This window comes from Cibotium barometz, chromosome 41, assembly GCF_041138505.1.
Source record: "Cibotium barometz isolate CiBa-2024 chromosome 41, ASM4113850v1, whole genome shotgun sequence".
In the NCBI taxonomy this organism is placed as follows: Eukaryota; Viridiplantae; Streptophyta; class Polypodiopsida; order Cyatheales; family Cibotiaceae; genus Cibotium; species Cibotium barometz.
Window position 1 is genome coordinate 47,783,611 of NC_141086.1, and position 17,948 is coordinate 47,801,558.

The 17,948-nt window shown below is 40.9% G+C and overlaps 1 protein-coding gene across 1 annotated transcript; it reads right to left on the reverse strand.

The window, feature by feature from the left end:
- Positions 1-3,135: 3,135 nt before the first annotated feature.
- Positions 3,136-4,997, reverse strand: LOC147615028 (BIIDXI-like protein At5g11420). Its single transcript, XM_086779840.1, has 3 exons — positions 4,801-4,997; positions 4,170-4,700; positions 3,136-3,856 (listed from the first exon to the last, which is right to left on the reverse strand). Exons 1-3 carry the CDS (start codon positions 4,886-4,888, stop codon positions 3,237-3,239), a joined length of 1,239 nt encoding a protein of 412 aa, XP_086635966.1. The 5' UTR covers positions 4,889-4,997; the 3' UTR covers positions 3,136-3,236.
- Positions 4,998-17,948: the final 12,951 nt, after the last annotated feature.

The following is a 17,948-nucleotide window of genomic DNA, read 5'->3' on the forward strand; positions in this document are numbered from 1 at the left end:
CAATCACTGGTGTACAAAAAGAGGCAATCACACTTTTCACCATTATGCTTTGAGCAATTGATTCTTATGCATGTATTTGGTTTGGGTTATATATATAGGCAATGTCAATCGACCCATCTCAGGACCTAGATGTCGCTAATCTCCTCTATATCATTAACCAATGTTATGGGTAGCAGGCATGGTCCAATTTTCACAGACACAAATATGTTTTAATATCCCTTTTTACATACACAAAGTTTATCCTTTATGAATTTTGTAAGTCAATTTATGCATTCTTATATGCAGGCCAACATACCATCGAGCCAATCCATTCCATATAGGTAATCTAATCCATATGGCCAGTCATCTTCATGGGGACAACCCACTCCATTGATAGGCATAGGTACAAGTGGTGTAGGTCTATCACGCTATGGTTGTGATAAGCCTACACTGCCAACGTCGAGTAGACCCACCCTCGCTCCCTCACGTACATATGCACCATGATGTTGTAGGGAGTGTGGTGGGTCTAGTAGACGTAGTAACGAGGGGGGAGCAAGGTGTTTTTTCTTTGGAAAATGTAGCACGAAGTTAGCCCTCATGATGGATGCTAGAGAAAAGCAAGTCATCAATTGGATGCATGTACTTGCTTACTTGGAGTTCACAAACTCCTTTAAGAAGCGAAAAGCACAAGATGAGATATCAAAACAATATGTTATTGAGGTGCTCAAGACTAAGTTTGCTATTCCATATCCGGGCCTCACCTTCTCGAATGATTGGATGAAGAAGAGGATAAAGATTTCGATCTCTTGCAAGCAAACATTAAGAGAGCGGCCAAGAACAACATGGAGAAGTCGAGTGTTTGCTCGCAAGACGAGTGTGGAGACATGTGCGGAGATTTGTGAGAAAGCATCTAGGTGCTTTTCAACAAGTGGTGGGGCAAGTGCTTCTTCACGACTAGGTAAGCGAGGAGCGTCACACTTTGGATCGGGAGGAAAAAGCTCCTGTATTGCTCGCTTTGAAAGTATCAATTTTACTATTTTTCTTTGCTTAATCTAATATAGTTTTAAACTATATTGTTTCCTTTAGCTTATTGCTTGTTTTGAAAGTATCAATTTTACTATTTTTCTTTACTTAATCTAATATAGTTTTAAACTATATTGTTTCCTTTAGCTAATTGTATCTTTTTTAATTATTTTTTTATAGAGGAATGTTATTGGGCATGGCCCAACAAAAGAAGAGTACGATTATGGGTATAGAGCTCCCCATCTGCAATTGTGGGCTTTGATGCATACACAAGGTGTCAAGTCCATTTTAGGGACTCAAGCTGACAAGGTAAGTGGCGCATGAGCCCTTCTCTTATCTATATGTTGTCTTTTATTCTTTTATAGTTACCTCAGTCTTGTTTGCATGTATGTAGGATAAAGAGGAAGATCCAAACTATGAATGTGAAGTGATTCTGATTAACCATACCTTCATTGCTTTTTTTTGTATATGACCAAAGGCCTTACCATTCGAGTAATATAAAATATATATATGTTCACTTGCATTCTTTCCAATTTGAATTTCTTTTTAAGTTTCTGTATGTATAAAAAAAGAGATGGAATAGACTGGGTATGCAATATTAATGCGGTCGTTGCTCATCAGCAAAAATAGCAATGAAATTTCGTTGTTGAGCAAGGAAATATCATTGCTGTGCAACGAAATGAAAACAATAGTGTTTCGTTGCGCATAGCAACGAAATTAATTTCGCTCTGCTAAGCATCGATCCCATTGCAGCAGCGAAAATAGCAATGTGTCTAGTAGAGCGAAATAGGCCCGACATCTCCTTATCCTTGTAGTTATAAAAGCACTGCTATTTTTGTTTGCTAGGCACCCTGATTATGTTGTAGTGTAATCACCTTTGACGAGCCTCCATCTTTTGTACCTGAATCGCATACAAGTACCTACTCATCCAAACAAGTGAAATAAGTAAGAAATCACTTATTGTATGCACATAAAATTTACACTTCTATCCAAACAGAGAAAGAAAAAATGGGTTCAAATTTTTCCACTGGCTGCAAATAGATGTGCACGTAGCCATTCATACTTATTTTACCAAAGGCAAAAGAGGCATCTTGGTTACTACGGATTCATTCTATCCAAACAGGAAAAGAAATAACGCGAGTTCGAATTTGCCCACTAGCCTGCAAAGGAGATGTGCATATAGTCATTCATCCCTCTTCTGCTAAAGGCAAAAGAGGCATCTTGGTTACCTACGGATTCGTTCTATCCAAACAGGAAAAGAAACAGCTTGGGTTTGAATCCCATTGGGCGCAAAGAGTGGCATCTTGGTTACTTGGTTATTGTGGATTCGTATCGCAACTGGGAAAGAAACAGCCTGGGTTTGAATCCCATTGGCTGCAAAGAGATGTGTGTTACTACAGATTCGTTTTAACAAATTCGTTCTATCCAAACTGGAAAAGAAACAGCTCGGGTTTGAAATGCATTGGCCGCAAAGAGTGACATGTTGGTTACTATGGATTCATTCTATCCAAACCGAGAAAGAAACAGCCCAGGTTTGAACCCCCTTGGCCGCAAAGAGATGTGCTCGTAGTACGGATTCATTCCTTCTAAAGTTCTATGAAGGCCAAATAGGAAGGAGAAGGAAGGTGACTAACCAGATTCGTTGGACGAAACCCTAACCTAAAGGAAACCCTATCGCAATCATCGTCGCTCCCCTCGTGTGCCTTAAGCCTTCACGTGTCACAATTTTATTCCTCTTTGTATTTGCGTAATTAAAATCTCAAAATTTAATTTAAATTAATCAATCTTCGTTTTCAACCTTTCAACCTTAGACTTCCATTGATTAGCTGCATTCATGCAGCTCATTATTACACACGAGAAAAAAGTCTCAATATGCACACCAGACTCTGCATATAGTTATTCAGCCCTTTTCTGCTAAAGGCATCTTGGTTACTATGGATTCATTCTATCCAAACCAGAAAAGAAACAGCCCGGGTTTGAATCCCATTGGCCGCAAAAAGTGGCATCTTGGTTACTACGGATTCCTTCTATCCAAAGTTCAAACCAACAGCCCGGGTTTGAATTCCCTTGGCCGCGTGCTCGAAACGGAAAAAAAAAAAGAATTAAAATTTACAGGTGGGTTAAGACAGTATCTAAAAGTAACATCGGATTTGGCATTCAATTACATCTTCGCGATTGGTAGCTTGAAGAAGAGGATGTGCGTGCGTATATTGAATTATGTCAAAGGGTTTTCCTCACAATATGGAGGCCACAAAAACATTTGCAGCAAGACTGAAGATCAAGAGGAGGAAGGCACTATTGACAGAGACGTGGTATAGGCTCCTAGAAAAAGAAGAAGAAGAAGAAGAAGCAAGAGCAAGCACCACATTGTCAATGACAGGGCCACAAAAGAGGAAGTCCGTCTCCTCATTGCGCAGGAGGTTCACAAAGGAGATGTTGGTTGTGTCAGAGACTGCCCTGAACTTCATAGTGTAGTTCTCATAGCTCCCTGAGCCCATTGAGTTGTGGGTGAAATTGGTTGTGCCATCCCCTGCTGTGACTTGCACACTCATGTTTCCCTGGCAAAGATCCTTGCCATCCCCCATCGCAAAGCTCAATGCATACTCTGCCCCATTGGAAGAGCTCACCACCTGCTGCAGGCTGGCACTAGGCCCTCCTACCAGCTCAACCGCTGCAGCGCCCCCTGGAACAAAGTAGTGGCCGGAATCAATGTACCTCACCGTCGACAACCCAACCATCCACCCAGGAAGTGGTGAGGTGCTCATGTTTGTGATGCCCTGCAGTAGCACCCCATAGGAAGAGTTGGGAAGCAAGTAAGGTCCCTCCTCGAAGCCTCCATTCATCAGCAAGTTTTCTGCAGCATCACACTAACTCCTCATTGCGGGTACAACCAACCAAAGAGCCACTTTGAGAGAAAGAGAATGCAAGACCCACAAAAGATGTGCATGAAAGCATTGAGCACTTGTACAAAGTAAGGCATATCAACACGACTTTGAAGTTAGCTGCATGATGGCAGCAGGAAGCTGAAAATTACTATATGCCAAAGATTACATGTAAGCTTGCCTAAGCTGCGGGCTTCCCTCGGTGATCCGATTCGGGGGATCGATGCATGCTCATGCAAAAGCGTACTTCCAGGAAATGTAGTAATGCTTGATGAAAACACATACCGGAGGAGCTGACTGTTGTTGTGGTAAGTATCTTCAAGAAGACTGTATCGACGACAGGGCCACAGGTGATGTTGGGGTCTTGCTGCTGCGGTGCCAATTCTTGGCTGAGCTGGTTGCTGAGGGTGAGGTTTGTCTGGCTAGAGACTGGGATGAAGCCCCAAGCGTGGGTCTCCCAGGTGACGTTGCTGTATTCCTGGTGGAGCATGAAGGAGGAAGCGGAGGCGGAGGCGGGGTCGGCCACACTGAGGAGGTCAATGGAGGAACAACTCTGTCCGGCGGACGCGAGCGTGAAAGTAAGGGAGTAGGCGGCGCCTGGCTGAGCGGCGAAGGCTTGGCTGATGCGCCCGTTTCTGCCTAGCTGGACTGCCCGCCCGTTGTCTGGAAGAGAGATGTTGCCGCCCGCCTGGATGTATTGCACGGTGCCGCGTATTTGCCATCCCGGCAGCATCTCCACCTCCACCTCCTGCATGGTGTCGTTGAGAGGCGGGCCTTGACAGAAATCCCCATTGTGCAAAGCTACCAAGGAGTCATCTTCATTCGCAAACACAAAGAGAAGAACGAAGAGGTCTCGTCAGATCGCCGGGGCAAAGCCTTGCATGACGACAACTGCAGTGGAGAAGAAGACCCCTACCTGGAACTGCGAAATGCAAAAGAAGCTGAGAAATGCCGAAGAAGCTGAGAGTGAGCTGGCGGTGCAGGCGGGGCTTAAGAGGAGGCATGCTCGTCCCGACCAGAGTGTGCGCTTGTGTGTGTCTTCACGATGCCAAGAATCGTGTGCCTTATTATTCAGCAGGACGTCCCCACCAACGTGGATGGTTGGCGCCGGCGTCGCGGACGGAGGACGGGTCACGCGGGTTCTAACGTTTTGTGATTGTACATACAGAGCGGACCAATGGAGTTTGGTTGTTGCCGATGTTTTGGTGGATGGATAAATCTAAGAACTCCAAGGGTTGGGTATCCAGATCCATAATTTTAGGAAGGGTATGTGAAGTGTGATCAGTGCACCTAATGACAATGATTAAGGGCTAATGACCTGATCATTGGGAGCGGAAATGATATGGAAGGCTTGAGGAAACATACCTACACTAATGCTCTAAGATACCATGTTGAGAAAGTAGAGAGATCGACACACAGTGTGTGAGAGTGCAGTGTAGGAGTGTAATGAGGTATGGTGGCTCATAGTTAATCACAAGCTTGAGAGACATGATTACTAAGATTAAGCTGAGTGAAAAGAGAGAGTGTACACAAGATAAGGGAAAAAGTTAATTTATTTTATTCATGAGTGGAATGCCTCTTTATAGGCTAAAGGTACATTATGTCCCCCCCATGACATCACCTATGATGTGAGCTGTGGATAGGTTCGCTTTCACACACTCGGTGGATGATTGATTTGACCCTTTTACATATGGAGAATCACATGCGGTAAGGCTTCTTTTACATTGAGTCTAAGTGGGATAAGTTTTGTTCTTGTGTCCAATATATGAAGCCTTCACACTAGTAATACAGTGGGTTTGTTTGCCTATTTCAACAACTACCATATAAATGATATAAATCCTCCCAATAGTGATGAAGTGAACATGTACAGGGATCATGTGGTTGATCAATCTCCAAATCGCAAAATAATCCCAAAGCTTTGAGAAAATCTTTGAACTTCCCTCATGAGAGAGCCTTTGTGAACATATTTGCCACATTATCGTGTGTAGAGATATAAGCTAGGTTAATCTCTTCTACAATGAGCCTCTCCTTCATATAATGATAATGCATCTCACTGTGCTTTGTGCGAGCACGAAACAAATGGGTTCCTCGCAAATGACTAATGCAATCTAGTTGTGTCAGTGAAGATGGAGTTGGGGGACCGCTGCCACCAACACCAAGATCTGCCACCAAAAGGCGTCTAAACCATACACACATCATAGTCACTATAAAAGTTACCTTGTACTCAACTTCATAACTTAAAGTAGCATTGTTGGCTTCTTCTTGATGAGCCATGATGTACACATTTCACCAAGGTGAAAGCAAAAACCACTAGTGGACACTCGTGCGTGTCATAACATCTAGCCCAATCAGAATCATTGAAAGCATACAATTGAACATTCCCCCTCTTAGCATAGAATAAGCCAAGGAACTAAGTGTCTTGTAAGTATCTGAATACTTGTTTGGCACCCTTCCAATGCTTGCCTCTGAGACTTTGCATAAGCCTACTCAAGTGGGAGACCCCAATATAAATGTCTCGCCTCGTATTACATAGATAGATGAGACACCCAATAGCCTATTGATAAAGTGATGCATCAAATAGTTCACTTGTATCCTGGAGACTAAGGCTATCACCTATCTCTACTGGTGTAGCAACAGGCTTACAGGCTTCAAGACCAAACCGAGTTAGTAGATGGTTGAAGCCTAGAAAGGGTATATTTCCATGGAAGTAGGTTTTGGAAATTTAGATAAGGCTCATACTATCTATAAGAGGTGCTACAATATAAGGCTTGAAGGGAATGGTACAGAGGTAAACCTTTAACAAGATTCCTTGGTTGATAGCTGAATTTGAATTTAATTTAGATTTTTTCCCAAAAAAATTACAGCATCAACTAGGTGCACGTGTGGGCTTAGACCTTCTCTTGTGTTTCAGGCTTTGTGTGAAGCATGGTTGTGTTTTGAATGAGAAAATGACTCTCTGGAAGATTATGATCATGCCTTTATGAAGGTGTTTCTTGAAAGTCACCTCTTCTTTTCTCTTGAACCGACTTAAAGTTATTGTAATATTCAGTCTCTCCAATGTATAAAAGGAACTTGCCCTATTGTTTTTGAAGTTGATTTGTATGGGTTACACCAAATTGGTTGAAGTGAAGCGATTGGTAGCAGCAATAGCAAGATGCTAATTTTGTTGTTTTGCAGACTCTTGTAATTTGAAGGAAGCTGAGGAAAGGTTGGCCAAGAAGGTAGTTGCTACTAGTTTGGGATAGAAGATACAACACCTTCAAGATTCAGATGCCTCTAAAGAAAAGAAATCCAAAAACGGCCTAGAATCTCAATAGCTCACAATGCTAAAGAGGCAACAAAGGAGAATTTGGGTAGCATTCACAGTGATACAAGACAAAATGTTGGTGAAATTGTTGCATCAGGTCATGAAGAACCTAATGTGCAAGCAAAACTAGACTTGAAACAGAAGAACTGGAATATTGACCTGTGTACTGCATTTGTCTCTCGATTAGCACCATAGGTAGGTCACTTTATAGCTGTTACTATTTAGTAGTCAAAAGTTTGTTGTAACTCATGGTTCTCCTTCATATCCAGGTGAACAAGGAGCACCTTTGTGAGATATTCAACCACTGCATAAGTCTTAAGGAGATTCGTCTTATGAGATATTAGAAAACTAGAACTTCAAGGGTATGGTAAAAAGAAAACCAGTAGGGGAAAGTTGTTTTCGCCTATCAAGAAGGTGCAGAGTTTAAGTAGTTAAGTAAGGAGGACTGATACATCATGCCTATAATGCAAGAGAGGAATAATGTCAACAATCAAGAGTATGGGGGCTAGAGTAACACTAGAAGGCTCCTATATTTACAACAAGGAATTCACCACACAATATTTTTGTCCACCCAGCCCTCTTAGCCAGAACTATGAACAATACATCAAAGCTTCCGGCTAGGTTCCCATCTCCCAACCGTTGCTCCCCCAAAAAACCCGGCCGGAGGAGATATCTATGACAAGATGCCACCACACCCTATATAGAAGCTTTGGCTCCTTCTCGTCACCTGCTATAACAAACTCCCAATAGCCTTTTCCATTTAGGAAGTTTGTCAACGGTTTTGAACATATAAAAAATCCCCAAAAGCGTCAATATGTGTGTTGAAAAAAGCATCGATATAGAACCGTCAATATACGAATCGATATGCACATCGATATAAACGTCGAGATAACCATAAAAAATAATCATGTTTTGGCCACTATTTTGACGCTTATTAGGATGCCACTTTCGATGCTGACAATGACCATTATTGCGACCTGTATTTTGACATTAACGATGCTATTTTTTATCACAATTTTGACGCTTATTTTTACGCTTATATCGATAGATATATCAACGAATGCATGTTTTAATTTTCTTTTAATAATGGTAAACCCAGGTGTAGTCTGTATAGCAGTTGGGTGTACCTGTATACCAGTGTTACAAATTACATCTCTTTTCTCTGTTGTTGTAAGGTCATGAAATGGAAATTTTTTATTAATAAGTAACAAAAGCTACTTAGCTCATAATGGGGCCAAAAGAAAGTGCACAAAAAGAGGCATAGAGCCGACAAAAAGAAGTACGCCACTGAGACTCGACTCCTATACACAGCTCCTGATCATCAGCGTTGTCCTTAGAGTTTGGCATTGGTCCGTGCATAAGAGTATTCAAGGAAAAAAAACTTAGAAATGACAAGTGAGGAAAAAACTAATTGATGTGTAGAAAATGTTGCGATTTACCATATTCACCACATCCGTCCAATTCACGTTGTGGCCCTCTTACTCAAGTTTCTAGAGGAGGGTATACGTCCCATGCAATAGCATGACCGACAACTCATTGCAGCTGGAAGCATGAAGCATGAGTACTTATTTAAAAAAATTAAATGCCCATTATGCCAAAAACGTGAGTGATATGTGTATTAACACTTACAAAATAGGTGTGGAAAACATCCCAGCCACTGCTTCCAAGGTGGGAGCTCCCTATGCTCTCCATTCGCTTCACTGTGGCCTCCTCTTGCTACTTATACCTTTGGGGGTTTTCATGGTGCTTTCTAAACTCCTCTTTCCAAATCTCTTGTGATAAATTCCAAAGCTTTGCATGGTGCTTTCTCCTCTTCCCAAATCTCTTGTGAGAAATTCCAAGGCTTTTGTCTCCCAGACTTTGCCTTCTTGCGTGTGATGTCGTTGTGCCAGTGCTTCATCACTTTCACCATGTGATCTTTTCTCCATCGAGGATGAACCTCTTCGCTACCTAGTGGTGCTCGCATAAACTCACTTTTGATTTGATTTATGACTCATTTCTTCTTGGCCTTATCAAGTTTATGCCATGTAGTCATGCAATCGTGAGCAAAGGCTACATGGCATAACTCAAGGATTTAAGACTTCATCTCATCGCCAACGTCATCTAAGACCACATTTCCATCCACTACTTGTTTTGGTAGTGGAAATAAGCCTGATTGGGGGTAGAGGGATTTGTGTCAAAGAGGCGAGATGATGAGCGCGGGTGCGATGTCCCCTCACAACTAGCAATGGGTGGGCGCTTGCGGTGCTGAGGGGAAGAAGCATCCGTGGAGTTACCATCATGGCACAACCCATCAAACCATATCGTTTACAATGATTGGAAGTAGCCGAGAGAGCCGTGGTCGCGATTTTTGTGACGTGCCATAGAGTGTTCAAGGGCATGGCCTATGTAGTGGTGGCCACTGTGATGGCTGTGCAAAAGTGCCAGCACCTCCCCCAAAGTAGCTTGTGCCATAGCCCTTTTCTTGCAGTTCATCTGTGACATAAAATAGTAAAATTGGTTTGGATGATAGATTATGAGGACTTTGCACATGCTCCCCACTATTAAAGACAAAGGAAACTACTTCTCTTTTACAAGAGAAGGATAGTGAAAAGATCGAGGGCTTCCCCTCCACTATAACCGCCTACTCGCTGATAGCCACTCCTAACTTAACTTAAACAACATTCTACATGGCCTACAATAATTCCCCATATCTCTATGCATAAGCCTAAACCCTTAACCCGGCATGAGGTTGCTAAACATGAGAATGCATGAATAAGAGAGCTTACCTCGACATTGTCAAGCTGAAGGAGAGGACAACAATGCAAGACCTACAAAATATAACACATGAAAAAGTGATTAGCTACACATTTAAACTTCTAAGCATTAATAGCCTATGCATAAGGGCTTATGCATAAGCCTATGCATAAGGATTATGCATAAGCCTAATAAACGAGGCAATATGTGATATTAGAACATTGTTGAGACCGTCTACAATACTGCTTAGACAAGCACACGGTGGACAATGCCCCCTTTTGGATGATAGCTTTTGAGGACTTTCCACACACTCTTCACTATTAAAGCCAAAGGAAACTTCTCTTTTACAAGAGAAGGACAATGAAAAGATACAGGTCTCCCCCTCCACTATAACCACCTACTCGCCCCAACAATAACCACTCCTAACATGACTTAACCATTCTACATGGCCTACAATAATGCCCCATATCTCTATGCATAAGACTAAACCCTAAACCTAGCATGAGGTTGCACAATAAACATGAGGTTACATGAATAATAGACCTTACCTCGACAATGTCAAGCCTAAGGAGAGGACAACAATGCAAGACCTACAAAATATAACATGAGAAAAAGTGATTAGTTACACATTTAAACTTCTAAGCATGCATAGCCTATGCATAAGGGCTTATGCATAAGCCTATTGCATAAGGGATCATACATAAACCCTAAACCCTAAGCCTATACATGAGTCTATTGCATAAGGCTTATGCATAAGCCTATTGCATAAAGGCTTATGCAGAAGCCTACTAAATAAGCCTAAAGCCTAAGTCTATTGCATGAACCCTAAACCCTAAGCCCATGCATAAACCCTAAATCCTAATCCTAATGCATAGGGGCTTATCCATATGCGCATGCATAAGGCTTATGCATAAGCCTATTGCATAAGGGCTTATGCATAAACCCTAAAGCATAAGGGCTTATGCAAGAAGCCTATGTTGAAGGGCTTATCCATAAGGGTTAATGCATAAGGTCTAATTCATAAGGGCTAGTACAAGAAGCCTATGCATAAGGGCTTATCCATAAGCCTATGCATAAGGGCTTATGCATAAGCCTATTTGTCATGAGAATATATTTTAAGTCCTCTAGAAAAATATTATTTATCCCCTCTTGAGTAATTTGGGGACGCCTAGATTACTCTTGCGTCATGCCGGCTAGGTTAATATCGTGGGTGACACCACTATAAATATTAATACGTGCGGTATATGACGTATGTTTGAGGCCACCTATGATTATTTCAGTTAGGTTTGTATGGCAGGGTGATTCCTGGGGTACTTACGCCTGGTAGTCATGAGTTGGTGATGATTTGTGCCTATTTAATATTTGTGGGATTAATTTAATAATTAATTGGGCTTATATTTTCAGGTGATGAAGACTATGGGATTAATTTAATAATTAATTGGGCTTGTGTGTCTGTGTGTGTCTTCACGATGCCAAGAATCGTGTGCCTTATTATTCAGCAGGACATCCCCACCAACGTGGATGGTTGGCGCCGGCGTCGCGGACGGAGGACGGGTCACGCGGGTTCTAACGTTTTGTGATTGTACATACAGAGCGGACCACTCACGCAGTATACACTATCACACTTCCAAGGGAAAAGTAGAGAAAAAAAGAAAGACGATTTGTTTTGGGGTTTTGAGAGAGGGGACTCAGGGAGTGATTTCTTCTACAGGGGGAGGGAAAATGCTTGTGGTACTTGCGAAAATCAAGTGAGGTTAATAGGTTTGGATATTTAACTTAGTAAGTTTAAATGGAAAAATAAACTACCTTTTTGAAAACATAAAAAATGAACTCCAAAATTAGTATTGATAGTCGATTGTGAGGATGAGGTTAATAGGTTTGGATATTTAACTTAGTAAGTTTAAATGGAAAAATAAACTACCTTTTTGAAAACATAAAAAATGAACTCCAAAATTAGTATTGATAGTCTATTGTGAGGATGAGGCTCCTCAATGGCAGGCCAGGATCTCCTGAATCTAGGGCTCATGAGCTGGAGGTGGCAGGGTCCAACGGGACGAGGGCATCTAGCTCTCTCGTGTGGGTGCCCGACCTAATGTGACTCCCATGAGCCTGCTGTGAGGAAGAGAGACAGGTAGGTGGGAGAGATAGAAGGGGGGGTGGGACCGGAGGGAGGTACCAGGAAGGAGCACCCCGATGTGAGGTAGAGGCCTATGGAGTTTGGTTGCCGATGTTTTGGTGGATGGATAAATCTAAGAACTCCAAGGGTTGGGTATCCAGATCCACAATTTTAGGAAGGGTATGTGAAGTCTGATCAGTGCACCTAATGACAATGATTAAGGGCTAATGACCTGATCATTGGGTGTGGAAATGATATGGAAGGCTTGAGGAAACATACCTACACTAATGCTCTAAGATACCATGTTGAGAAAGTAGAGAGATCGACACACAGTGTGTGAGAGTGCAATGTAGGAGTGTAATGAGGTATGGTGGCTCACAGTTAATCACAAGCTTGAGAGACATGATTACTAAGATTAAGCTGAGTGAAAAGAGAGAATGTACACAAGATAAGGGAAAAAGGTAATTTATTTTATTCATGAGTGGAATGCCTCTTTATAGGCTAAAGGTACATTATGTCCATGACATCACCTATGATGTAAGCTGTGGATAGGTTCCCTTTCACACACTCGATTGATTTGACCCTTTTACATATGGAGAATCACATGGGGTAAGGCTTCTTTTACATTGAGTCTACGTGGGATAAGTTTTGTTCTTGTGTCCAATATATGAAGCCTTCACACTAGTAATACAGTGGGTTTGTTTGCCTATTTCAACAACTACCATATAAATGCTATAAATCCTCCCAATAGTGATGATGTGAACATGTAGAGGGATCATGTGGCTGATCAATCTCCAAATCGCAAAAGAATCCCAAAGCTTTGAGAAAATCTTTGAACTTCCCTCATGAGAGAGCCTTTGTAAACATATTTGCCACATTGTCGTGTGTAGAGATATAAGCTAGGTTAATCTCTTCTACAATGAGCCTCTCCTTGATATAATGATAATGCATCTCACTGTGCTTTGTGCGAGCACGAAACAATGGGTTCCTTGCAAATGACTAATGCAATCTAGTTGTGTCATCAGTGAAGATGGAGTTGGGGGACTGCTGCCACCAACACCAAGATCTGCCACCAAAAGGCGTCTAAACCATACACACATTATAGTCACTGTAAGTTACCTTGTACTCAACTTCATAACTTAAAGTAGCATTGTTGGCTTCTTCTTGATGAGCCATGATGTACAAATTTCACCAAGGTGAAAGCAAAAACCACTAGTGGACACTCGTGCGTGTCATAACATCTAGCCCAATCAGAATCATTGAAAGCACACAATTGAACATCCCCCCTCTTAGCATAGAATAAGCCAAGGAACTAAGTGTCCTGTAAGTATCTGAATACTTGTTTGGCACCCTTCCAATGCTTGCCTCTGAGACTTTGCATAAGCCTACTCAAGTGGGAGACCCCAATATAAATGTCTCGCCTGGTATTACATAGATAGATGAGACACCCAACAGCCTGTTGATAAAGTGATGCATCAAATAGTTCACTTGTATCTGGGAGACTAAGGCTATCACCTATCTCTACTGGTGTAGCAACAGGCTTACAAGCTTCAAGACCAAACCGAGTTAGTAGATGGTTGAAGCCTAGAAAGGGTATATTTCCATGGAAGTAGGTTTTGGAAATTTAGATAAGGCTCATACTATCTATAAGAGGTGCTACAATAGAAGGCTGGAAGGGAATGGTACAGAGGTAAACCTTTAACAAGATTCCTTGATAGCTGAATTTGAATTTAATTTAGATTTTACTCCCAAAAAAATTACAGCATCAACTAGGAGCACGTGTGGGCTTAGACCTTATCTTGTGTTTCAGGCTTTGTGTGAAGCATGGTTGTGTTTTGAATGAGAAAATGACTCTCTGGAAGATTATGATCATGCCTTTATGAAGGTGTTTCTTGAAAGTCGCCTCTTCTTTTCTCTTGAACCGACTTAAAGTTATTGTAATATTCAGTCTCTCGAATGTATAAAAGGAACTTGCCCTATTGTTTTTGAAGTTGATTTGTAGGGGAAAGTTGTTTTCTCCTATCAAGAAGGTGCAGAGTTTAAGTAGTTAAGTAAGGTGGTCTGGTACATCATGCCTATAATGCAAGAGAGGAATAATGTCAACAATCAAGAGTATGGGGGTTAGAGTAACACTAGAAGGCTCCTATATTTACAAAAAGGAATTCACCACACAATATTTTTGTCCACCCAGCCCTCTTAGCCAAGACTATGAACAATACATCAAAGCTTCCGGCTAGGTTCCCATCTCCCAATCGTTGCTCCCCCAAAAAACCCGGCCGGAGGAGATATCTATGACAAGATGCCACCACACCCTATATAGAAGCTTTGGCTCCTTCTCGTCACCTGCTATAACAAACTCCCAATAGCCTTTTCCATTTAGGAAGTTTGTCATTCTAAACTTCCAAGCTTGGAAGTTGTTCTTATCCAACTTCTCACTAAAATTTGTGATAGATGGTTAGAAATTTTCCTTGTTGCTCTATAACATTTACCTGCACAACACAGTATTTACAAAAAGCTTCTGCACTCCCAAAAATCTTTAATCACCTATGGTACTCTATATCTTTCATAATATAGTTACTGTATGTAACCCAATCACTTGCACATACATATCCAGTCTGTAGGCACAATACATCAACCATTTCACATAATTTTTTTTACAAAACCTGCACAAAAACACTACATATCTAGAATCTGTGATTATTGTTGATACCTCTTCAAACTGCTATAAAAACTTTGCAAAGCCGAAACGGGGCCTGAAATAGAAATTCAACCACATAAATTTTGTTAGCTTGCTATAGGGTATAATTCCTTCACCCATAAGGTCAACCCGATCTAAGACCAAAAGACATGATGTCTGTAGAGAGTAGCCCCCCGCACCTTAGATTCACTATTACAGGCAGGTTTATTTTTTGAATTTTTTTCTGACGGTTTTGAACATATAAAAAATCCCCAAAAGCGTCAATATGTGTGTTGAAAAAAGCATCGATATAGAACCGTCAATATACGAATCGATATACACATCGATATAAACATCGAGATAACCATAAAAAATAATCATTTTTTTGGCCACTATTTTGACGCTTATTAGGATGCCAGTTTCGATGCTGACAATGACCATTATTGCGACCTGTATTTTGACATTAACGATGCTGTTTTTTATCACGATTTCAGCGCTTATTTTTACGCTTATATCGATAGATATATCAACGAATGCATGTTTTAATTTTTTTTAATAATGGTAAACCCAGTTTTAGTCCTGTAGTAGTAGTTGGGTGTACCTGTATACCAGTGTTACAAATTAAATCTCTTTTCTCTGTTGTAAGGTCATGAAATGGAAATTTTTATTAATAAGTAACAAAAGTTACATAGCTCATAATGGGGCCAAAAGAAAGTGCACAAAAAGAGGCATAGAGTCGACAAAAAGAAGTACGCCACTGAGACTCGAATCCTATACACAGCTCCTAATCATCAGTGTTGTCCTTAGGGTTTGTGCATAAGAGTATTTAAGGAAAAAAACTTAGAAATGACAAGTGAGGAAAAAACTAATTGATGTGTAGAAAATGTTGCGATTTACCATATTCACCACATTCGTCCAATTCACGTTGTGGCCCTCTTGCTCAAGTTGCTAGAGGAGGGTATACGTCCCATGCAATAGCATGACCGACAACTCATTGCAGCTCGAAGCATGAAGCATGAGTACTTATTTAAAAAAATTAAATGCCCATTATGCCAAAAACGTGAGTGATATGTGTATTAACACTTACAAAATAGGTGTGGAAAACATCCCAGCCACTGCTTCCAAGGTGGGAGCTCCCTATGCTCTCCATTCGCTTCACTGTGGCCTCCTCTTGCTACTTATACCTTTGGGGATTTTCATGGTGCTTTCTACACTCCTCTTTCCAAATCTTTTGTGATAAATTCCAAAGCTTTGCATGGTGCTTTCTCCTCTTCCCAAATCCATTGTGAGAAATTCCAAGGCTTTTATCTCCCAGACTTTACCTTCTTGCGTGTGATGTCGTTGTGCCAATGCTTCATCACTTTCACCATGTGATCTTTTCTCCATCTAGGATGAACCTCTTGACTTCTTGGTGCTGGCATAAACTCACTTTTGATTTGATTCACGACTCATTCACTACTAGAGCTTGAGGGCATACCGACGTTAAAATACCGACGCAAATGTCGAACGTCGGTATGCCCGTCGTAATCTTGGAGGAGACAAGTCGGGCGGGGTAATTTGAAATTTTCGTATACCGACGCGTATACCGAAGCACATACCGAAGCATATACCGTTGCTGATATCGACGCACATTCCGAAGCATATACCAGCGCTAATACCGACGCACATACTGACGCTCGTAAGTTTTTTACAACCGAGAGCGTATTTTCTCTGTTTTCTGTCGCGTTGCAGAGAAGGTATGCGTCGTCTCTTTTCTCCTCTTCTCCTCTTTTCTCCTCTCTCCTCTTTTCTCCTTCTTTCCTCTTTTCTCCTCTTCTCCTTCTCCACTTTTACTAATATGCTCTTGCTTTTGCTTTTTAATTTAGGATATAGGACGTTTAGGGTTTTGTGTTTTTTTTGGCTCTCTATGCATGTTGAGAGCTCTCTATGTATGCATAGATCTCCTAATGCATGCATAGAGATTTTAGGGTTTTGTATTACTTTGTATTAGTTCTTATTCTTGTGTTTAATTTACTAATTATTTTGTTTAATATTTTGTTTTGCAGCTCTTTCACCAATCTTTCACCAATCCTCTCCTTCAGCTTCGCAAAAAAGAGGTAGACCCTCTTTTGATTTTCCTTGTTTATGCTTTTTTCTACGTATTATTGCATCCCTGTTTTATGGTTTAGGGTTAGTTTAGGGTTCTTGTAAGCTTATACATAGGATTATTTCAAGATCTATGCATAAAACCTATCATAAGCTTGCAATCTCTATGCATAGCCTTCTTGCAAGCTTTATGCATAAGCTCTATTCATGGAGCTTGCGAGCTTGTGAAATCTCTATGCATAAGCTCTATGCATAGGCTTTATGCATAGAGTTTGCAAGCTTATAAAATCTCTATGCATAGGTTTCTTGAAAGCTTGCATAGACATTGTACATAGAGCTTGCATAGCCTTCTTGTTGAAAGCTCTATGCATAGCCTTCTTGTAAAAGCTTAATGCATATGCTCTATGTATAGGCTTTATACATAGAGGTTGTAAGATTATGAAAGCTCTATACATAGGGCTTGTAAGCTTATGCAAGCTCTATACATAGAGTTTATGCATAGAGCTATATGAATCTAGCTGAATGCATGAATTAAGATCTATGCATAAAGCTTAATACATAATGTTTTATGTATAAATCTTATGGATGAGCTTTATGCATAAGGCTTCACATGCGTTATGTTTTTATGCATAAAGCTTTTTTTGATGTAGAGTGCCTTGCATGGATGGAGAGCATAAGCTTTTTGAATGTTTATACTCTCTTATACATATAACATATATTTCTTATGCTCTGTTTTTCTATGCATAAGGTATTCTCTTTATTCATAGAGTTTATATATGTTATCAAGGTAAGATCTCTTATCCATGTAAGACAAGATCCTGTTTATTACACCATTGGGTGATGGGATTAAGGGTTAGCATAGTGCATAAGGCTTATAGCATAGAGCTTATGCATAAGACTTATGCATATGGCTTATGCATAGAGCTTATGCATAAGTCTTGCATAGAGCTTATGCATAAGACTTATGCATAGAGCTTATGCATAAGACTTATGCATATGGCTTATGCATAGAGCGTATGCATAAGTCTTGCATAGAGCTTATGCATAGAGCTTATGCATAAGACTTATGCATATGGCTTATGCATAGAGCTTATGCATAAGTCTTGCAGCCTTATTATGCAAGCTTATACTTAAGGCTTGCAA

Coding starts and splice junctions, on each gene's coding strand:
- LOC147615028 (XM_086779840.1), bottom strand. CDS start 4,888: ATGCCTCCTCTTAAGCCCCGCCTGCACCGCCAGCTCACTCTCAGCTTC. Junction 4,701..4,800: donor TTTGCATTTCGCAGTTCCAG/GTAGGGGTCTTC, acceptor TTGCGAATGAAG/ATGACTCCTTGGTAGCTTTG. Junction 3,857..4,169: donor AACAACAGTCAGCTCCTCCG/GTATGTGTTTTC, acceptor GTGATGCTGCAG/AAAACTTGCTGATGAATGGA.